At 47.7% G+C, this 22,741-nt stretch overlaps 2 protein-coding genes and 1 long non-coding RNA gene across 5 annotated transcripts in view; 1 reads left to right on the top strand and 2 right to left on the bottom strand.

The window, feature by feature from the left end:
* Window positions 1–8,808, bottom strand: part of dusp8a (dual specificity phosphatase 8a) — a 36,129-nt gene extending 27,321 nt beyond the window's left edge. The window contains exons 1-2 of one of the 3 annotated variants that reach the window (XM_062462717.1): window positions 8,483–8,808; window positions 699–1,108 (exon numbers count right to left, since the gene is read on the bottom strand). In XM_062462717.1, coding sequence (XP_062318701.1) covers window positions 699–935 — 237 coding nt within the window. In that variant the 5' untranslated portion in view covers window positions 936–1,108; window positions 8,483–8,808. Of the gene's footprint in view, window positions 1–698; window positions 1,109–4,899; window positions 4,930–8,229; window positions 8,348–8,482 lie in introns of those variants that run through there. The other 2 variants (XM_062462719.1, XM_062462720.1) reach the window with 2 other exon arrangements.
* On the top strand, window positions 8,610–18,580 carry LOC134021666 (uncharacterized). Its single transcript, XR_009930529.1, has 2 exons — window positions 8,610–8,686; window positions 17,573–18,580. It is a non-coding gene; the product is annotated as an uncharacterized LOC134021666 (long non-coding RNA).
* On the bottom strand, window positions 14,349–22,540 carry ptpn5 (protein tyrosine phosphatase non-receptor type 5). The gene is made up of 13 exons (XM_062462722.1): window positions 22,423–22,540; window positions 19,369–19,599; window positions 18,708–18,830; window positions 18,199–18,294; window positions 17,562–17,821; window positions 17,218–17,410; window positions 16,540–16,624; window positions 16,024–16,100; window positions 15,471–15,608; window positions 15,275–15,385; window positions 14,827–14,987; window positions 14,591–14,704; window positions 14,349–14,475 (listed from the first exon to the last, which is right to left on the bottom strand). Exons 2-13 carry the CDS (start codon window positions 19,588–19,590, stop codon window positions 14,382–14,384), a joined length of 1,674 nt encoding a protein of 557 aa, XP_062318706.1. The 5' UTR covers window positions 19,591–19,599; window positions 22,423–22,540; the 3' UTR covers window positions 14,349–14,381.
* Window positions 22,541–22,741: the final 201 nt, after the last annotated feature.

The following is a 22,741-nucleotide window of genomic DNA, read 5'->3' as shown; positions in this document are numbered from 1 at the left end:
CACATGCATGCATGTAGGAACACACACACATGCATGCAGGAACACACACACACACACATGCAGGAACACACACACACACACATGCAGGAACACACACACACACACAGGAACACACACACACGCTTGGGTTTTCCCGTCCTTCAGTTTCATCAGTGTCCCAGAGTGACTATAAATACAGTGTTAGCATGCCACAGGCCATGGAAACAGGTCTGTGATGTACAGAGCACAAGCCATGGAAAATGAGAGGATCCGGTGTCGGGGCCACTGATAAGCAATAACCCTCCAGCATGTCTGCCAGATATAGCAGCCAGGGACCCAGACCTGCACTGCTCCAGTCATGGGGTCATTAAACGTGGCACACTTCTTCATGCGGGGCTGTTGGTTGTGCAAAGCAATGTTTCATGGACAAAGTTGCATTTGTTTGATTATTTCTCAGGTTTAAAGTAAATTCCTCGCCATGTCTCGAGATAAAATGTGTTTTCAAAATCAGTGACTGATTCTGGTGCTGAGGTCAAAACAGATGTGATTGGTTGTGACCTTGACATGGGTTTGTACCCAGAACCCTGAGGGTCCTGGATCCAGAGTGGCACCTCTGCTGCCAGCACGCTACAAACACAGACACCCTTCACACAACACTCCTGCAGTGAAATCACAACACAGCAGCCTGGAGCCTGGTCTCCTGACGTGTCCTGACCCACCTTGAGCCTGGCGCTAGGCTGCAGCAGCTCCGTCACGGACACTTTGTCCTGCTGCAGGCGTCTCTTCACCAGCTTGGAGCAGCATACGTTCACCGCGCCCTGCACATGCCACGCGTTGTACTCGGAGAACGTCCGGCTGTCAATCACCAGCAGTCGCCCCGCCCCCCTCTGGATCAGCCCGGCCAGACGCTTGATGTCCATAACGCTGCGCTTGTTCAGATCTTTCTCCCCCGCCATCACGTCACAGGGTCGCCCTGGAGGTCAGAGGTCACAAGGAGCGGGGTCACCACCAGGGCAGAGGGGGAGGAGACGTCAGAAAGGCTGGCGAGTGAGTGGTGGAGGAGAGGAGCGATGATGGGGTCAGTGGAGGAGAGGAACCGCTGGAGTAGACCTCAGGAGATCCATGGTGCCTGGGGAGAGAGAGGACAGGAGAGGAGAGAAGAGAGGAGAGGAAATGAGAGGAGAGGAAAGGAGAGAGAGAGGAGAGGAGAGGAGAGGAGAGAGAGGAGAGAGAGGAGAGGAGAGGAGAGGAGAGAGAGGAGAGAGAGGAGAGAGAGGAGGAACGGGATCAGAATAAGATTCACAATCTCTAGCCTCAATCAGTGTAGTGAACTGTAACCACGAAGATAAAACTCATCTCTGTTTAACCAACAATCACACAACAGTCACACAAGTCTAATAGTCTCACAAGTCTTTGCTTAACTTGTGTGTAAAAAATAATAATAATTATAAGTACTAAACTAGAGAGGGTACAATTTCTGGGGAAATTGTAGGGTGTGCTTGCTTGCGTCGGTTGCACAGGGGTCCGTTTTTGAATGACATTTTTACAACTGATATTTCTGTATATTTTATATAAAAATGCATACTTATTATTTATAAAGATTACATAGATTTAAAAGCATTTTTTTTTGCTGCTCATTTACAACTGAAAATACGAGTGAAGTGTAGAATGAAATAGATGTCTTCTCATTTCCCCTGCAAGAGGCAGCCTCATCGTTGAAACAAAACAAATAAATTGGGCAGACCGGTGTAAAAATTGACCTAATCTCTATGACTTAAACGTCATTTTAAGTTTTTCCCTTCTCATGATATTTTCAGGCATTTAGCCTACTCATTGCATTCATTCATTAATAAAGAACCCCCTTTGAAGATTATTCTACGACGTTGCCCGGCAGTAGAAGATGGAATCGCGATTCAAACAGTACCATCTGCTAACGGAAAATATGCCCCCCAAAACGTAAATAAGCTTGACATTTATTTAGTGGAAAATCGCTCATTCATAAAAAGCTCACTGGTAGCGATCATTGTCAGTAACAACGCAAAATGCGATATATCCCTGTGTGGAGAAGCTGCCCCGGTAAATTGTACTACTACGGCACAGTACTAGACTACTGCTGTGTTCGTCTTGGTAGTGATTGCGTTGGTTGAATTGGATTTAACGTTCCGTTGTACGGTTTAAGCTGAAATTAATTATTTTCATGAACAGATTGACAACGTTTAGGCTGTGGCAATGAAGTTCAGGTTAGTAGTTAGATAGACTTTTGATTTAAGTAAGGGGAGTGCCGAACATGTTCTGTCGCCGTTTGACTTCCTAAACAGCTGTGTAGTGTAGATGTTTTTGTAGTGTGTCTCACGTAAGCTACAGCGTTGCAGTGAGCTACACTGGTTTGAAACCACAGGTAATGGTAATTTCACCAACAAATCGTTTACTAATGTCAGAATAAATCCTACAACGAAAATGTATATGTGAGGAATGTTTATTTTAACGATTGAAAACAGATAACGCTACATCATAGACCACTGTAGTATGTGTTGCTATACTTCAGTGAAATAGTAGACTACTGTTTCCGAAAGTAGATGTACTTCCTTAATAATATCAGCTTATACTGTACATTACACATGACAATTGTGTGTCATATCACAAAGTAAAATGAGTAAATAGTTATCACCCTGGCCTCTTTGCTTGTGGCGTTTCTGCAGCTGCCTTGCAGTAAAGCTATAGTTAGCCTAGCTATCCCCCAAGTTAACAGATGCGAAACGAATGTTCTGCCAAAGGTAGTCACGCGTGTTTTCATGACGTTAGTGACGTAGTGACGTTAGTAACGTCAGTGACTGTGGCTAGCAAATTAGCCACCGTTAGCTTCACTTTTCGCCACAAAAACTTAACTTCAGCCTAAACCATGCAACGGAACGTAAATTCCAATAGAAGCAACTCAATCGCTACCAAGACGAAACTTTTGACACCTACTTTGTCTATGTAGGCCAAATATTGACTGAGTTTTAGGGGGGCAAAAAGAATAATAATAATAATATATATGTGAGAGAACAAAGGTTGTGCCCTTGCCGAAGGCAAAGCACACCCAACTAAGGATAGACTAAATCCTGAATGAGTCAGCTGTTATATTCTAGGGCTGAACATTTGTATACGCAAAGGCAACTCAAAACCGATGAAATCTACGCAAACGCACCTGCGGTGACATGAAAAACATAAACTGCCTGGATCATTACCCGTTAGACAGCTGCTTCACCCGGGGAGCTTGGCCAGAATCTATCACACATTCAAATACCACATCAGACAGCAATAGACATACAATGTGCTTGTATTTGTGTGTGTATAGAAGTGATATTTCTTGAGTAATATGCGTGCATGTGTGTAATCATATGGATGTGTGTGTAGAAGTACTCTAGCTGGAGTGTGTGTGTGTGTTGTTGTTGATGGGTCTTGTTTGGCAGCTGATGAAACAGGAAACTGAGGGGGTACAGATAAATGAAGCTCGGGGAATTCAGAGAGCAAGTCTGGACATAGATGAACAGCCAGATAGGCATGCAATGTGAGTGTGTGTGTGTGTGAGTCTGTGTGTGTGTGTGTGCGTGCGTGTGTCTGTCACAGATACCTCCCAATAAATCTAACAGACAGTCACAGAACATAATAATTTAAATCTACAGCCCCCTGTCAACCGTTGCTTACACAACCAAATCGTTATGCCTGTTACACACACACACAGCAAATATCATAAAGAATATTTTAAGACGAAAACATTCCTGGAAATGGTTAATTCCAGGATATGCTGCCCACCAATCAGGGGCCTTCATTCATTCTAAGGGAACTTGATGTCGTGAGTTACTATCTGGGAGGGAGGGGGAGATAGACAGAGACAGAAAGATAAACACATAGGAGAGACAGACAGGGGGAGAGACAGACAGGGGGAGAGAGAGACAGGGGGAGAGAGACAGGGGGAGAGAGAGACAGGGGGAGAGAGAGACAGGGGGAGAGAGACAGGGGGAGAGAGAGACAGGGGGAGAGAGAGACAGGGGGAGAGAGAGACAGGGGGAGAGAGACAGGGGGAGAGAGAGACAGGGGGAGAGAGAGACAGGGGGAGAGAGACAGGGGGAGAGAGAGACAGGGGGAGAGAGAGACAGGGGGAGAGAGAGACAGGGGGAGAGAGAGACAGGGGGAGAGAGACAGGGGGAGAGACAGACAGGGGGAGAGAGAGACAGGGGGAGAGAGAGACAGGGGGAGAGAGAGACAGGGGGAGAGAGACAGGGAGAAGAGAGACAGGGAGAAGAGAGAGGGAGATGTAGGCACAACTCTCGAGGCTAATGCAAGAACATAAAAGACAATGCATCCCACCAAACCGTATCGCCGTGACAACGACACAAGAAGAGGGGATGGGAGCGCGGGCAGAGTTCGTACCCTGCCCACATCCTGTCTGGACACAACACATCACTAAGAACTGAACACTGCCTGAATCCCAACAGAGACATGACATGATAACAGTGCAGAAGGCTCACCCCCAGAGCAGCCCATCCCTGGTGTTTCCTCGACCCTCTCCTCAGAATTACAGTGGCCGCTAGCCAAGCAGTAACACAGACTAATTGAAGGCTGCTTCGATGGTGCTGCTTTCTGACTAGCAGCACTCTGCTAGCACAGCACCTCTGACAACAGCCTTCAGTCCATGCTCATGTGCTAATGGCTACCACCAGCAAGGACAAGGGCACAGCAGTGTGCTTCATACTGTCCCTCTACTCTGCTAGGGTACACATGCAGGGGGGCACACATTTCTGGCAGACAGACTAGATAACAAACCTGCACTGGTACATCACATCACAGTTCACAGTACATAGTGTGGACTAACAGTACACATACTGTAAGGCTAACCCTCCTCACCACATCCTAACCTCATCCGCCATTAATCCTCACATCATCCTCGTGAGCCCTGGGTACACCACACCTGTAGTAGCTCTCTCTCTCTCACTCTCAACCCTCACCCTCTCTCTCTCTCTCTCTCTCTCTCTCTCTCTATCTCTCTCTCTCTCTCTCTCTCTCTTTCTAACAACACAGGCTGACGCAGCCTACGTCTAATGGCGCCAGAGATAGCTCTCCTCTACCTCCCCTCTGTCACACACACATGTACATGCTCACTCACCCCGCCTCTCTGTGGTGCTGAAAACAGGGTTACGGGACGCAGGCTGGAAGTGTGCATGCAGGGTGTACCCAATCACGTCCTCCCTCACACTAGCTTGTCTAGACTCTGATAACAACAGTGGAGAAAAGAGAGAGGAAGAAGGGGGGCAGAACAAGGAGAGGAAGGGAGAACAGATAGAGGAAAGACAGAGAGAAGGTGCAAGGAAGATGGAGAGAGAGTAGCAAGGGAGGATGGATAGAGTGAGAGAGCACCGCATCTCGACATCCCTTTACCGCATGGCAACCACATTCCTCCTCTAACAAACCTGCTTCCTCAGGCTTCTACCTAGCAACAACGGGGTGGGAGGTGAGGAGGGTGAGGAGGGTGGGAGGTGAGGAGGGTGAGGAGGGTGGGAGGTGAGGAGGGTGAGGAGGTGAGGAGGGTGAGGAGGTGAGGATGGTGAGGAGGGTGAGGAGGTGAGGATGGTGAGGAGGGTGAGGAGGTGAGGATGGTGAGGAGGGTGAGGAGGGTGAGGAGGGTGAGGAGGTGAGGAGGGTGAGGAGGGTGAGGAGGGTGAGGATGGTGGGAGGTGAGGAGGGTGAGGAGGTGAGGATGGTGAGGAGGGTGAGGAGGGTGAGGAGGTGAGGAGGGTGGGAGAGTTCAGGGAAGAGAACATAAACAAACCGAACCGCCAACCGAAAATAGCCATGAGCGCTAGCGGTTCTAAGCTGCAGACTCAGAGAATGGAGGAGCTGGGGTGTCTGGGAGCAGATTCTGCCATTGCCATGGAAACAGACCCCGCTCTGGGAGCATGGGGAGGGCAGGTGTGGGGGTGGGGGTGGGGGGGGGGTACCATCCAGCTGCTGGTGGTGTGTACCAGAGAGACTGTGTGCTGTACACTAGGACAACACTGACCAGGAGACAAACCAGCTAACAAGGCTGCAAACATGCTAACCAGGAGGCTAGAGCTAACTTGCAAAGCATGAGCTCACGAGACTAGTTATGGTATTTTTTTAACAAAGCAGAAATTATTGTGAATCTTTGTTCTATTTATAAATCGTTAGGACTACAATGAGGAAGTGATTTCAGCTCACCAGCAGGACTGATAGGCCTAACACACACACGCATGCACACACACACACACACACAGCACTCAGGACCAACTCAATAGTAATATATCACATAGTGGAGAGAAAGCAAACACGAAGAGCAATATTGGACTATTGGAGAGGGAGGGGGGCAGGGGGGGTGAGGTCATCCTAGGCAGGTTAGATATTAACTTCCTGTAAACCTATTAAAACCTTCTGTCATCTACACCAGCCCACACCTGGCCCCACCAGCCCACACCTGGCCCCATGATACCAGCTGCCTCTAGCAAACACTCAGACCACTGCTGAGGAACACCGGCAACTGTTGTTGCAACACTCAGATAATGTGTGTGTGTGTGTGTGTGTATGAGCTGGACCAAGACAGGGATTTTCCAAGAAGACAATACTTTAACCAAGACAAAGACAAAGACTAGGCCCAGGTCCAGGGCTAGTGGTATCAGGTCCAGGGCTAGTGGTATCAGGTCCAGGGCTAGTGGTATCAGGACCAGGGCTAAGCCACTAGCTTGCTAGCGTGCCTACATAATGAGCCAGAAGGGGCGTGCTACAGAGTATCTAGTGTAAGACCTCCAGTACCACTACCACAGACGCCACAGCAGTGACCACAGCTAGATCCTAGATCCACAGCTAGATCCTGCCTATGGTGGACAGCTATCACACAATATCAACATCATCACTGATGCTCTCAATGAAAACATCTCTGTGTCTCTCCAGTGGTTCCAGTTCATAGCTCATCGATGGCTCGTCAATAATGGGTGGACACTCATTCACGCTGATTGGCTGACCCAGATAGTTTTGCAATGTAGGGACGACAGCTACCCTATGTATTACGCAATAAAAAAATACTAATTCATATTCAAAGCAATATCTGCAAACCAACGATTACATAACATGTTAGATGAATGATGCAGTGTCCTCCAAATCGATTTATATCCACACAGGCTGTCTGTGTGTGTGTGTGTGTGTGTGTGTGTGTGTGTGTGTGTGTGTGTGTGTGTGTGTGTGTGTGTGTGTGAGTGCGCATGTGTGTGTGTGTGCGCATGTGTGTGGCTAAGATTAAGCATGAGCTCTGATCTCCATGTATCGCTGGAGTCTCCATCTTGTGTGATGACATTCATTTACTGGCCTGGTTATGTATTCCTGCCTGCCTGTTTGCCTGTCTGCTTGCCTGTTTGCCTGCCTGCCTGCCTGCCAGCCAGCCCAGCACAGGTTCTGGGCTACTGGGAAGGCGAATTGGAGGACCGACACACACACACACCTCCTCACAGAGGGCTACACTGTACAATCATTGCATCACCTGCTAGACATGGCACACAAATACAGTCAGGTAGAGGGAACACAACACACTTTCCTTATCTTCAGAAATGGATCTAGTACCTCACACAAGGGAGAATAATTCTCCTGTTATCTCAGGTAAAATATTGGGCTCACTTATTTATACTAGGAGGGACGATAGCGCCGTAATAGACACAAAAATATGAACACTTGAGTAGGCTACGCGACAACAACAATGACGACAGCGTAAAGATGACGTAAATATTATCATAACAAAATATTTCGAACAGCGACATTAAATGTAAATTAGCTTCTCTAGCCAAAATATTGTTGTAACTGTAACTATGCCCACAATGGAAAACACAGTCCGCTATGCCCTGCCTATGATGACAATGCCCCGTCCCGTATAAATAGAGATGGAGATCAGAGTATCCAGTGGAAGCGCCATAAACAACGCACAATAAGAAAAACGGGTCCACATTTCAAATAGAAATCGAGGTTGTGTGTGTGTGTTCTGGTGGCAAAATTGTTACGATGTGTAAACATAAACAAAAAATTGTATTTGTTGATAACTATGATCTAACACGCGGTGCGTTAATGGAGAAGATCTACACAGTGCGGTGCGGCGCGTGTCCTGTTGTGACGTGTGGCTATCTGCATGCGAAAATGACCATGCCATTGATCGTGCACATAAATAAACGGTTCCAAAATTGAAATAAAATTAAATGCCTGCATTTCACCTACCGTAAAATGAACAGCTACAAGACGAACGGGGTCGATATATCAAAATAAAGCACCAATAAGATTGACGCAATTTCCCATAATACGGTGGCGACACATAGTGGAATGCGCACGGACAGACTAGCGGCAACGGGGCGCATACGCATGCCGCGCGCAAATATCTCAATGTTGCCGAGCTACCTTACCAGGGCTCAACTCATTTGACAGGAAGGGCTTTGGGGAGGGAATCATCTACCTAATCAATTCACACACTCACCTGTGTCTCCACGGCTTTTATCAGTGTTCAGCTAGTCTCCATGTGAGAAGAAACAGAGGCGGCCCTCTTCATGGAAGCGCGCTACTGATTGGTCAATGTTGACTTGGAGACGAGAGCAAGGGGACAATCGCTACCGCTGTGGCTCCCACTACAACAGCTTAGTTGACAGCGGAACAGCGGGACATTCACTGGTTACTGTCGCTTGTGAGTATAGGCTACGCAGCGTGGCTACAGTATGATAGTTAAGCTTTTACTGGGCTAGGTATTAGTAAACCATGACAAACAGAAGGTGCACTTTAGAACTAACATGAACCGAGGATGAGGTCATGGTTCAGATGGGAAAGAAAAAATGCAAGTTGACGTCATCTTCAGCCAATGGGAACCGGTGGCTCAGGGGTTAGTTGACGTCAGCCTTCTGATCCGTAGATTAAACGGACCCACTGGGTTTAAAGGGAAAGCGTACATTTTAATTCCGCGTCGTCTCTCCTGCTTCACGAGAGATTGTCCTTGGCGCACATCTATTATGTCAGTAGCCTAATTTATTTTGTCGCTTTTACATTGTTGCCAAGGAATACATTTAAAAGCTACGTTGTAGAGAAGTTTTGGAGTAAGTTACACCCGCTTGACACCAGCGATGCATAGAGTTATAGACAATTCTTTATTTAAAGCGATCCCTTCAAACAGCCACATCAGAAATTGTCAGTATCTTGGTCTATATACGTCATGTGGATTCAATATACAGAATGTATCTACCAGAATAATTTTTTATTATTACATAATGATGATTAATACACACACAGCCCCCACATGCTTAACCTGGGAAAAGGGAAGAGTGGCCTGTAGTAAAGATATGACACAACGGGATGACCCATTTTAATCAGTGGGGGATTTGTGATACGCTGTGAAATCAACACCCTGTATTTTCGGTCTTCGTCCTGGTAGCATTAGCAACACCACAAAGCAGCAATATCCTAACTCAGCAGTAGGCCTACAAGTTATTTACTGGTCCGAGGGTCATGCTTCTCCAGGTAGGGAGCACAAACCCGCTTGAGCGATTTTGGAGTCCATTTGTGGATAACAGTGGATAATAATATATCACATAGGTAATTTAGAATACGTTTTATTGCCTTTACAGCTACGGACTAAAAATAATAAATTGGCTAATCTCGGGTATTGCATTGTGGAAGGATTTCTTTTTTGTGAGATGGTAAAGCATCTTTCAGGCTCTTTCACTTCTAATGATCGATTGCGTAGTGAATCAATGGATTTAGTCGCAACAGTTCATTTCAAAGTAGTCTACTACCCATGAAAAATATTGTCTTTCTCCACATGTTTGATATTAGTTTGGAGATGAAACAGTAAAAAAAAATAAAAAAAAATAAGCTGAATATTGGGTATGGAAGACCATTTTGACCAGCAGACAAGGTTGCCTGTTCAAATCCACTCTAAAGCCTACTGAACGTTGCTTTGAATAAAAGTGTCTGCTAAAGTGTCTTCTAAATGAGTACAACATTAACTAGCCTGCGTAGGCATTATGCCTACTTAATATTATAACAGGAACCTAAATACATAAAATAAGTAACTCAGATGTGATTAACAATTTCATCCTAAAATACTCTTAGCAGACCTCCTGAATGCTGGGACAGTTAAACCAGCATTACGTTGTGTAGACAGCGCCATTTAGTGGTTTAATATATTTACTGCACGTGTGTGGAAAAAATGGCCACACTCGCACACCTAAATTATTTCTGATGACTAAAACCAGAGGAAGCTTAAGGAAATGTTAATATGATTTTGCACCAAACCACTGATTTGGTTGTTCCTGTCTTACTCAGGAGTTAATGTCCTACTAAGGAAATGGCATCTGTCCTTGTGTGTCAAATGGACGCGGCTGTGTTTTTGGTCATGTTTTTTTGTGTAAGATATTCGGAGATGGCAAAAGTAGGCTACACACGTCCTTCACTTAAGTATAAGTACAGATACTCATGTTTAACCCTTGTGTTCTCTTCGGGTCATTCTGACCCATCAGTCATTGTGACCCACCGTCGTATTGCGACAACTTTACTGCATACAAAAACAAAGTGAAGCATTTTCTTTTAACTGTTGGGCTGTCTCAGACCCTTCACATTGCGAAGGTTAAAAGATAATTATTTTTATTTGTTTTTGTATTGGGTAAAATTGGGTAAACACAACGATGGTTCGTTATGAACCTTTGGGTCATGTGACCCGAAGGCAGCACAAGGGTTAAGAAAACTTGGAAGTTGACAAATACTTAAGTAAAAAGTAGTCATTACTACTACCTGTTTTAGTGTCACGCTGGTAACTTGACCTCACATCATATTGATACATTAATACAAAAATACATTAAAAGAGCATTCGTCACGAATCCTTTTTGACGCCGACGATTTCGAACATCTCCTTCAAATATATATATACAATGGGTGATAAGGAATGTCTCTATTCCCAGTCATGTCAACATCGCTAATTTCCTCTTTCTCAACCATAACGTAAATTTGAGCGTTTTTTTTCTCTCCTATCTTTCGAAATATTTTTTCGAAACTTTTTTTTACACACACACAGTTAAAGGAATTGAGAGGAGAACAGAAAGCGAAAATATTTGTTGAATCTTTCAAAACTTTTTTTAAAAAACGTTTTCACACACACAGTGAAAGGATGTGAGAGGGGAGGAGAACAGAGAACCCTAAACAGAGTAGAGTAAAGCAGAGCAGAGCACAATAGAGTCCAGTAGAGTCCAGTAGAGTATAGTAGTCCTCATCAAATTACAAAATATTTTATTTGGCAATGTTGCCTTGCAACACGATAAAAAAATCAAATACTTGTATTAATCAAATACCAGGCAAAAGTTCATGAAAATCTACTTTATTTGGATGCAAAAACTCACAACTGAAAGCAAAAAATCAAATACTTGTATTAATCAAATACCAGGCAAAAGTTCATGAAAATCTACTTTATTTGGATGCAAAAACTCACAACTGAAAGCAATACTGTAGTACAGATGAGGAGAACTGGTTGCTGGTTGGTTGAAGTACCTTTTTCAAATGCCATCCCCACTAAAGTCAGCCATTTTAGACCAGTCCAGCACAGAGAACAAGCACTCAAAATCAAGCTGTTGAGGTCAAGTGCACCAAACATTACCAGAAAGATGTTTTGTATAAACTGTAGATACTCTCCTCGGTTTGTGGTAATGTTGCTCCATGTTTGTTACAGTATCAAATATGGACTCCATACCATGAGTCTTTATTGTTCAAATAATGTTGATATTGATTTTGAAAGTCTGAGTCTTTGAAAGTTGTTAATATCCCCTGGTGATGTCCAGTGCAATTGATCTGTTGTATTCTTTCATGTTTTCATCACTGTATTAGCTGCCATACACATAGCGATTATTTCTCATGTTGTCTTCTCAGTCTGGTCAATAGTCATAAATGGAAGGATGTTTGCGTGGTCTTGCTTAACTACCCTTGTATAGAATAAACCAAGACAAAAGATTATGTTGTGGAGACATTTCCAAGGTCTACTGTAAGTTCAAGTCCTATTTCTAGGGGGGTACTTTGGGATAGGGTTAGGGTTAAAGTTTCAGAGTTAAGGAAAACACGATTCAGAATGGGTGTGAATTGTCGGTCCTCACTAGGATAGTGAAACAAACCTGTGTGTGAGTTAGCATGTGTTTATACAGTACATGACTGTGTGTGTGTGTGTGTGAGCACTGGATCTGAGGTAAAAGTCTCCAGTAAACCAAGATAATAACATAACGAACACACAAAGCAAAGCATATTAATAGAGGCACAGAGGCACAAACGTAATACTGAAGACTAAACATAATCAATGTTTTTTTTTCTCGTAAGGTAACTTAGGTAGTTGTCACATTTTGTTCTGTCAAATCTTGCAATATAAACCACTGTATAAGCTACATTCCATCGTATTGTAAACAGAAATATACACAAGGCATCTACTCGAAAGGATTGTATCAAAATGTTCTAAAAATATCTCTGGTTGGTTTCACAAAAGCAAACTGTATCAAAAGCATTGGCAGAGAGCAAGCAATATAATAGGCTAACCCTTACACAACAGAAAGCTGAACAACCAATCGCGTCGCTTTGATTGTGGACCTACGAGAGCCCCATACAGCACATGCAACCATTAAAACTCCACACAGTCAAAAAACACAACACTGAAAAGAACACTTACAGCTGAACATCAGAAAGACAACCTTAGTTAGTCTATTGTGCTTGATACGGATTAGGCTTGGCCTGTCTATTCAACAATCATGGGCTCGTTACTCACGCGATGTGTGTTACGCTACTGTAGCAGTACTGCCATGTGGCGTCACAGGGCCGCCTTACTGAGAGGACACCCCGGAGGAACGTTTCACATCATCTTATTGATATTGTTATTAACGTTGGTACAAACGGATCACATTGCATCTGTGGCAAGTTATTTCCAAAAAATGAGAAAACAAAATCTGCTATTATGGACGCAGAAGCGTTCTGATAAGATTCTATGTTCTGTGGATCCGTTTCTCTGGTTCTGAATCTAGAACGTGTCCCCTTAGCCTGACACGCTGGGCCCATCTCATCTCTGCTGAGATCCTATGAGGCCTGGTGCCTATAAACATCTGCATGTAGCCATGGGAACGCACAAACGTGTAGCCATGGGAACCGCACAAACGTGTAGCCATGGGAACTGCACAAACATGTAGCCATGGGAACCGCACAAACGTGTAGCCATGGGAACCGCACAAACGTGTAGCCATGGGAACCGCACAAACGTGTAGTGCTGTAACACAATAGATAGCACAGAATGCCTAAATAACCTAATCATTCCATTCCTCTACACTCCATACATTGTACATGCCTTAATTAATGAACACTTAGCACCATGCAACCTGAAGATGAGGTGGATCAAGTGTAGACAGGCCGGCTGAACTGGAGTTTTTACATTGAGAGATCCTTTTGGTGTTAGTGATGAAAAAAAGCTAGATGTCGGTCTACATTTCCGACAGAGTAAGTCGCCTTCCTTCTCAATGTGGAACACAGATGTCTAATACTGGCTGTGGTGACGTGTTCATGTTTGTTGACGATGAACAGAATCTATGCTGGCATTTCATGGAGGTCATTTGAAAGATGTCTGTTTGTGAAGATCTCTGTCAGGCTGACTTAAAGAAGGTCCGAGTGGCCATGGTGACAGTGTCCATCTCTAGCCTGGTCCCTCCATGCTCAACATACAGGTTTTAACACAATGGGGATGCAAATCTGTGGTAACAAGATACTATAGTAACATGATGACATTCCCATTCTGTCAGTTTGCGTGCGAGTGCGTGTGTGTGTGTGTGTGTGTGTGTGTGTGTGTGTGTGTGTGTGTGTGTGTGTGTGTGAGTGCGGAGGGAGGGAGGCGTCGGGATTAGGTTGTTTGTTCGGTGTTTCTTACATGATGTTGTCTACTCCTCTGACCTACATTAAAGGGTGAGATTGAGATGGAGGTGATGAGGAGAATCTGATGAGTCTGGATTATGATGTCACTGGTGAAAGTGATATTGGTGAAAGTGGTGATGGTGGAGGTGATAGTGATGATGATAGTGATGAGGATGTTTATAGTGATCGTGGTGGTGAAGCTGATAATCATAGTGATGGTGTAGTTGTGATGGTGTAGTTAAAAGTGAAGGTGATATCGATAGTGATAGTGTAGTTGATAGTGAAGGTGATGGTGTTGTTGATGGTGATGCAGTGTACAGTGTGTGTGTGTGTCTGCTCGCTACTCCTCAGCAGTGTGTGTGTGTGTGTGTGTGTCTGCTCGCTACTCCTCAGCAGTGTGTGTGTGTGTGTGTGTGTCTGCTCGCTACTCCTCAGCAGTGTGTGTGTGTGTGTGTGTGTGTGTCTGCTTGCTACTCCTCAGCAGTGTGTGACAGCTGCTTCTCATACAGACTGAGAACATGGTGCACAAACTGGTACTGCTCGCAGGTCTGAATCATCCCGCCCCTGCAAGGCACACACACACACACACAGTCACAGTTTAGACAGGAGAGAAGGAAGGGCAAGCTCGGTGTTGAAACCGTTCAACCGCATTTCTGGAACTTTCCGGGGCTGGTCTTACCTGTCGAGGCGGAGCTGACAGGTGGTCTTCAGTATGTCGACCACACCCTCACACCTCAGCTGCCTACACAAGATGGAGGTGGCAATGAAGCAGCCCGTTCGGCCAATCCCAGCACTGCAGGGGGGGGGGGGGGCAGATCAAACTGGATTGGTTCATTGATTCCCTTCAGTCTCACTTTATAATTCAAAACCATCCTTGAGGAGATGGTTTGAGGAGGAGGTGACTCCTTTCTCTACCTGCAGTGAACGATGACAGGACCGCTGGTGGCCGGGGCATCCTCTCTGGCCCGCTCCACTTCCTGTACCAGCTCCAGAAGGGGCGGGGCTTTGTCTGGCGTCTTTTGATCGGGCCAGGAGGTGTACCAGTACTGATGGAGACAGCGCACCTCCCCTCCGCACTGACACACACACAGACACACACCACCAAACACACACACATTTTTTCCATCAGCCACTTGTTCCTCGTGTGTGCCAAATTGTTACCTCTGTGTTAGTTGCTACGACAACAATTATCGCAAAGCAAGATGGTGTGAAAAAGCAAAAAGAAGATAAATCTTTCCGCTGTGTGCACAGAAGATGTGCTGCTCTAGCTCAGGCTCAGTGCTCCTGGCGCTGCTCTAGCTCAGGCTCAGTGGGATGAATGCAGCGTGTGGTGGGCGAGCGAGCCAGCTCTAGAGGATCTCACCTTCAGAGTGAACACCCGCAGGCTGTAGTCATCTTCTTGGGTTACCGTGACAACCTTGATCTCGATGCCCTCGTGGGTCACAGTGTCTTCGGGCCAGTACTCTGCACATTTCTGCGGGGGGTGGGCAACACACACACACGTAAGGACAAGCACCCTGGGTGGACGTACGTGTGTGAGTGTGTGTCTCCGTGCCCACCTCATTCTTCTCCTCCAGGTTGGTGATCATGACGATGAGAGGGCATCTTTCCTGCCACACCATCCTCCAGAAGTCCCCCACCGTGTTGACGGTGGGGCCCTGGGTGGCGATGTACGCCCGCTCCTCGCCTCCGTAACCCTGCACACGGACACACCCGGCGTTAGATGCCCTCGCCATCAGGGTCCCTCCACCCCCACCCTCCACCCCTCTCCCCCACCCCTCACCCTCCACCCCTCTCCCCCACCCCTCACCCTCCACCCCCACCGTCCACCCCTCACCCTCCACCCCTCTCCCCCACCCCTCACCCTCCACCCCTCACCCTCCATCCCTCACCCTCCACCCCTCACCCTCCACCCCCACTCCTCACCCCCTACCCCTCACCTCCACCCCTCCACCCCTCACCCTCCTCCTCTCACCCTCCACCCCCCAGCAACAGCTCCACCGTGTCTCCCCAGTCAACAGCTACATGAAAGCCAGGCTGATGCCGCCCTGTTAACAGACCAGGATGTTGCTGGAGGTGTTCAGAGGAGAAGCTGCAGCCAGACAGACTCACCTTCAGGTAGTTGGCGTTGATGTAGGAACTGAGGAAGTCCTCCTCCTCTGACTGGAGGATCACTCTGCTGTGAGTGTCTGGAGAGGAGGCAGAAACACTCAGATTAGAGCGGGGGGTAGAGAGAGGAGAGTAGAGAGAGAGGAGGGGTAGAGAAAGAGGGGGGTAGAGAGAGGAGGGGTAGAGAGAGAGGGGGGTAGAGAGAGGAGAGTAGAGAGAGAGGAGGGGTAGAGAGAGAGGGGGGTAGAGAGAGGAGGGGTAGAGAGAGGAGGGGTAGAGAGAGGGGGGGTAGAGAGAGGAGGGGTAGAGAGAGGAGGGGGGTAGAGAGAGAGGGGGTAGAGAGAGAGAGGGGGGTAGAGAGAGGAGGGGGTAGAGAGACAGACACGAGTGAGGGATATGATGAGACAAATGGAAAAAAAAGGTGGGAAGGTGGGAGGGGGAACGAGAGGAAATCAGAGAGGGAGAGAAATGAGGAGAGATAAAAGCCTAACAGGTTGGGTGAAAGAGACAGCCACTCACTAGGCAGGATGGTTTTGTAGCGGTTCTTCCTCACCAGACCAGGATAGCTGTACTCCTTGGGGTCCACAAAGTTCATGGGGGTCTCCTGCCAAAACCAAAACAACAGAGACTCTGGAGATGAAAAATACCAATCCAAGCCTTTTGATTGGCCGGGGATGGGTGATCCTGAAGAATCCAGTAGAAAGACTGGAATGTGTTGGAGTTGAAGAGGTTGGTGGTGTGTGAGCTGTTCTCTGCCTGCCAGACACAGTGATCCTCTACGGAGCTTCGGATGCAAATCTATCTGTATCCTTCCTGCCCTCACCCACTAACATAGCCTCTGGATAGAAGGCTCTGCTCTGCACCGAGTGTGTGAGTTTAAGCTAGGATGCGTAACCTTTTCCTTAGACTCTGCTGTGTGTGTGTGTGTGTTCTGCTCTGTGTGTGTGTGTTCATGTGTGTTGAGGAGGCGTGGCTTTGGAGACACCTCTGAAGCGGGGGCGGGTTCTGTGCTGTCAAAGCTAGCTTGCTAACTGCTAACCTCTTTGGGTTACACATCCTAGTTTTAAGTATGCCTGCTTGCAGTATTCACGTGTGTGTAGGAGTGTATGGGAGTTGATATTTGTCTGGGGCTGTGTGTGAGTTAACATCCATGCATGTGTGTGTGTGTGTGTGTGTGTGTGTGTGTGATCCATTCACATAGAACTCGGCCTGCAGGCTCTGGTCGTCCATGGCCCGTGTGTGGAGCTGAGCGGGGGTCAGGGTGTGTGTTCCCTCCCTCAGGTACTCCTTGGCAGACTGGTCCTTGGGGGACAGCTGGGCCCCGTAGCCGTAGGGCTCGGTGCAGCCCAGGGTGCACATGTCCAGAGTCAGAGACACGTTGGAGCCCCGCCTAATGTGCACACACACACACACACACACACACACACACACACACACACAAAGAGGCAAACAGAGAGATAAGAAGAACCTCCATGTATTGAACACAACCACATTTGCAATAAGCCCACCTCTCTCTCTCACACACACACACACACACTGACCTCTCCTGCAGGCCCACAGGTGTGACACTCAGGGTGGCAGCCTCTGCGTCTGTCCTGGTGTCGGCGCCCACCTCAAACACCGGCGTCTGGGGCGTCTGGGGCACGGGCTCCAGGTCCATCAACTCGTCCTGGGCGTCCGTCCACTCGGACAGGGTGAAGGAGGGCTGGCGGCTCACAGACTGCCGTCTGTCCCCCTGATCCACCACCACAGGAGACAGCCAGGGTGCGCCGGAGCACAGGGAGTGGACCAAGCTGCTCATCTATGGACCGAGCCACGTCAGGTGGAACGGAGAGACAATGAAAACCTGTTTTGAGGATCTGCTTTGTTCATGTGTGTTTGTTATAAAGCGTAGAATGTTGAATCATCTTAAGCCCAACTCTGCTCCGAACAGAAATGTTTAAGTATGTTCAACAACATACATACTGGTGTTTGGGGGTGGTTATGTGTCAGCTTCAAGTCAATTCCAAAGTTGAGCCTTTTCTGACATTTCACCAAGCAATGACTTTGAATTAAACACTGATTCTAACTCAGGATCAATCAATCAATAAAACATTGGCAGTGCGCTGCAGTTTGGTTCCACCGTCACCTTAATGAAGCAGCTGGTGTGTGTGTGGTCTTCCCCAGGCGCTGTCTTACCATGAACACAAAGAGGGCCAGCCCAACTCCTACGGTGGCCTGTAGGACCCAATAGTTCTTGGTCTTTCCAACCTCCACCATCAGATTCATGGATTGCTACGAAAACACACAGACACCATGTCCACTATTCTGTACTTCCTCCACAAACACTTTTACATGCAAGAAAAAAGTCTGTTGCAAATATATATTTTTAACCAATATAGGTCAAATGAAGAAAGGTTGTATAAATCCAGTTTCAGACAGGAGATGTACAACCATTTTTTTGTTCCACCCATGCACTAGGCAAGCTGATTCTAATCAAGCAGAACTTCTAATCAACACAGCTCTCAGAGCAGATCTGTCTCATGAGCCGCTTCAAGCCCTGGATCAGCAGGGCAGCGCTTTTAGTTTCTGAACCTGGACTTTTAGCACTAAGGCAAAGGAGGGAGGTTGTGAGGTATGAAAGTGCTAAACATACAGGCTACTGGAATTCTTGTAAAATGTTTGTGTGTGTCATGCTAGTTACTCACATCAACCCCAAACATCGGGTTGAAGGACAGCAGGAGGCCCAGATAGAAGTCTATGAGCTGCAGAGCCTTGTACATGGACATGAAGGGATCATTACCGTCTACGAGGAAGAAAGCCCAGAACCCCTAGGAGAGGAGAGGAAAGGAGAGGAAAGGAGAGGAGAGGAGGAGAGAGGAGAGGAGAGGAGAGGAGAGGAGGAGAGAGGACAGGAGGAGAGAGGAGAGGAGAGGAGGAGAGGAGAGAGGAGAGGTGAAGGGTGACAGGAAGTGACACTTGCATCAAAAGGATGTGAGGTGTCCGACTCCAGTGTAATAACACAATAAGGACCACATTCACAAAAGCCTTGTGTTCATTTTGCACCTGATCTTTTTTCTCTCTCTAGAATGAATAAAACATGAACGTTAAACAGAGGAGCTTCGAGTGGTCTCCTGGACAGACACAGAGAACATAGGGTGGCATCTTGTTACCCTAACATGAACTCTGACCTCTGAACTCTGATCACACCCAAGAAGATTCACCTGAAATGGCTCCATGACCGTGTAGGGAAGGGCGGGTACATTAGTTTTAGCCCCTTGTTTGCATTGTACAGGATGAGACCCATGAAGCACAAGTACTCAAGATGATTTCAAACAGTATTTTGACCCAGGTGTGCCTGCCACTCACAGTCGTCTGGGAGAGGATGCAAACCACCGCAGTCCAGTGCAGCCCCATGACAGCCACGCGGAGCTTGTGCCTCCACATCTTGGCTGGCTCTCTCTGGGGGCTCCGTGCCCCTGGGGGCCCCTCCACCACGCCCGGGGGCCCGTCCCCTGGCCTGAGGGGACCGCTGGAGTCTTCGGGACGGAAGACAGAATCTTCTGTCAGGGAAGTGCTCAGGCGAGGCATTGTGTTCCCCTGGTGGGGGGAGAGGACAGGACAGGAGAGGACAGGAGAGGAGAGGAGAGGAGAGGACAGGAGAGGAGAGGAGAGGACAGGAGAGGAGAGGAGAGGACAGGAGAGGACAGGAGAGGACAGGAGAGGAGAGGACAGGAGAGGACAGGAGAGGACAGGAGAGGAGAGGACAGGAGAGGACAGGAGAGGAGAGGACAGGAGAGGAGAGGAGAGGAGAGGACAGGAGAGGAGAGGACAGGAGAGGACAGGAGAGGACAGGAGAGGACAGGAGAGGAGAGGAGAGGACAGGAGAGGAGAGGAGAGGACAGGAGAGACGGGAGAGGACAGGAGAGGACAGGAGAGGACAGGACAGGAGAGGACAGGAGAGGACAGGAGAGAAGAGGACAGGAGAGGACAGGAGAGGACAGGAGAGGAGAGGACAGGAGAGGACAGGAGAGGACAGGAGAGGAGAGGAGAGGACAGGAGAGGACAGGAGAGGAGAGGACAGGAGAGGACAGGAGAGGACAGGAGAGGAGAGGACAGGAGAGGAGAGGACAGGAGAGGACAGGAGAGGACAGGAGAGGACAGGAGAGGACAGGAGAGGACAGGAGAGGAGAGGACAGGAGAGGAGAGGAGAGGACAGGAGAGGAGAGGACAGGAGAGGACAGGAGAGGACAGGAGAGGAGAGGAGAGGACAGGAGAGGACAGGAGAGAAGAGGACAGGAGAGGACAGGAGAGAAGAGGACAGGAGAGGACAGGAGAGGACAGGAGAGAAGAGGACAGGAGAGGACAGGAGAGGACAGGAGAGAAGAGGACAGGAGAGGACAGGAGAGGAGAGGAGAGGAGAGGACAGGACAGGAGAGGACAGGAGAGGACAGGACAGGAGAGGAGAGGAGAGGACAGGAGAGGACAGGAGAGAAGAGGACAGGAGAGGACAGGAGAGGAGAGGAGAGGAGAGGAGAGGACAGGACAGGAGAGGACAGGACAGGAGAGGACAGGAGAGGAGAGGAGAGGAGAGGAGAGGAGAGGACAGGACAGGAGAGGAGAGGAGAGGAGAGGAGAGGAGAGGAGAGGAGAGGACAGGAGAGGACAGGAGAGGAGAGGAGAGGACAGGACAGGAGAGAGTACATGAGATGACAGGAGAGGACAGGAGAGGAGAGGAGAGATGACAGGACAGGAGAGGACAGAAGAGGAGAGGAGAGATGACAGGACAGGAGAGGACAGGAGAGGAGAGGACAGGAGAGGACAGGGAAGGACAGGAGAGGAAAGGAGAGGAAAGGAGAGGAAAGGAGAGGAACAATAAGGGTCAATAATCCAGTTTAATCCAGTCCATTCATATTACAGATACAGTAGGGTTAGGAAATGCATGATGTTCTTTCTGTATTGTTTGAAATCTTCTTGACTGCATTACTTGGGATTCTGTCATCTGTGAGAGTCCAGCTAAAGTGACATTTCTATCAAAGCGGAATGAACGTATGACACAGTTGTGTTTTTGCACAGGTCTGTCAGTGGGTGCCATAAATGCTGAATGTTTAAGGAGACAGAAAGCTACTGTGGACCAATGAGGTGCAGGCGTCTCTCCCTGGAGGCGGGCGACATGAGAGATTTTCTTTGCCAGTAAAATGATCACCCATCCGGATATTGAGACTGTTCCAGCTCAATAATGTGTGTGTGTGTAAGTGTGAGTGTGTTTCTGTGAGTCAATGGGAGAAAGAGAGTAAGATGGAGAGCGAAAAAGACAGAAAGAGAGAGAAAGAAATAGGGAGAGGTGGAGCTAGAGAGAGAGAGGTGGAGAGAGAGAGGGAGAGAGAGGGTGAGGTGGAATTAGAGAGAGAGAGATGTGGAGAGAGAGAGAGATGTGGAGAGAGAGGGAGAGGTGGAGAGAGAGAGGGAGAGAGAGGGTGAGGTGGAGTTAGAGAGAGAGAGATGTGGAGAGAGAGGGAGAGGTGGAGAGAGAGAGGGAGAGGTGGAGCTAGAGAGAGAGAGATGTGGAGAGAGGGAGAGGTGGAGAGAGAGAGGGAGAGGTGGAGAGAGAGAGAGAGAGATGTGGAGAGAGAGGGAGAGGTGGAGAGAGAGAGAGATGTGGAGAGAGAGAGAGATGTGGAGAGAGAGAGAGATGTGGAGAGAGAGAGAGATGTGGAGAGAGAGAGAGATGTGGAGAGAGAGGGAGAGGTGGAGCTATAGAGAGAGAGGTGGAGCTAGAGAGAGAGAGGTGGAAAGAGAGAGGGAGAGAGAAAGAGCGACCGAGACAGAGAGACTAGAGTTCTATTGTAGAAGGATGAGTCAGGGGGAGCGTGTTTACAGCTACATCCGTCTCCTTGGCAACAGAGTGGCTCTCATCCCTCTCATCCATCCCAAGAATAATTATCCCCTGACAACACACACACACCTATTCACATTCAAACACACACACACACACATATACACACTATCTATTCAATGCCTGGCTGTATCATGCTCTTAGTGAAGATGTTTTGCAGGTTTGCGTAATTACTGGCACATGGGTTTATTGCTGTGTGTGAGAATAATTGTGGGTAGGGTTAGGTGTTGCTTTTAGTGTGTGTGTGTGGGGGGGGTGCGTAGGATGAAGGAGTGAGGGATAGTTTTAGGGTTAGGGTTATGTTTAGGGTGAGGAGTTAGGGTTAGGGTTATGTTTAGGGTGAGGAGTTAAGGAAAATATCATTTTTAGCGACACAAACTTTTTTCCATGAAATCTGAAGACACACTAGTGGTGTGTTTTTCCTCTTGTGTAGACTTTAAGGTCATTTCTTATCTTATTCTTGTGAAGCCTCCTGAAGATCAGGAGGTCAGTTTTGGTAGGTTTGAGTTCAGGGTCATGGAACTCACCTGTGGTAGGTTGCAGGAAATGGGAAGGAAAGATCACATGATGGTGTCACGTCCTGTACGTCATGGCAACCAGCGGCAGTCAGCCATGTTGTAGAGGATGGAATAGACTGTATCCTGGAGAACACAAGAGGACAACCTTCAGAACCCACAGCACACTGGTCACTGAGGCTATCAGAACCCACAGCCCTGTTCTCTGTTGTGATAATCAGATCACAAACAGTGTTTTTCCAGGTAAACCTTTTTAGAGCCAGAAAAAAACAAAATTGAAAAAGGCCTGGGCAGTTGACTCGTCAGCATTGCGCCATGTGCGAAGCGAGAG

Source organism: Osmerus eperlanus, chromosome 5 (genome assembly GCF_963692335.1).
Source record: "Osmerus eperlanus chromosome 5, fOsmEpe2.1, whole genome shotgun sequence".
Classification (NCBI taxonomy): Eukaryota; Metazoa; Chordata; class Actinopteri; order Osmeriformes; family Osmeridae; genus Osmerus; species Osmerus eperlanus.
The sequence above is the reverse complement of the archived record's forward strand: the minus strand, read 5'-3'. Positions and strand labels throughout refer to the sequence as shown.

Bases quoted from the DNA above. Each gene is read 5' to 3' on its own strand.
- ptpn5 (XM_062462722.1), bottom strand. From the start codon at position 19,590: ATGCCTCGCCTGAGCACTTCCCTGACAGAAGATTCTGTCTTCCGTCCC. The intron at 16,101-16,539 runs GTGAGTGGCTGT...CCTCCTCTCCAG, and splicing joins CTACAAAACCATCCTGCCTA to ACACTCACAGCAGAGTGATC. The intron at 14,988-15,274 runs GTGAGATCCTCT...TGTGTGTGTCAG, and splicing joins TGCGGGTGTTCACTCTGAAG to TGCGGAGGGGAGGTGCGCTG.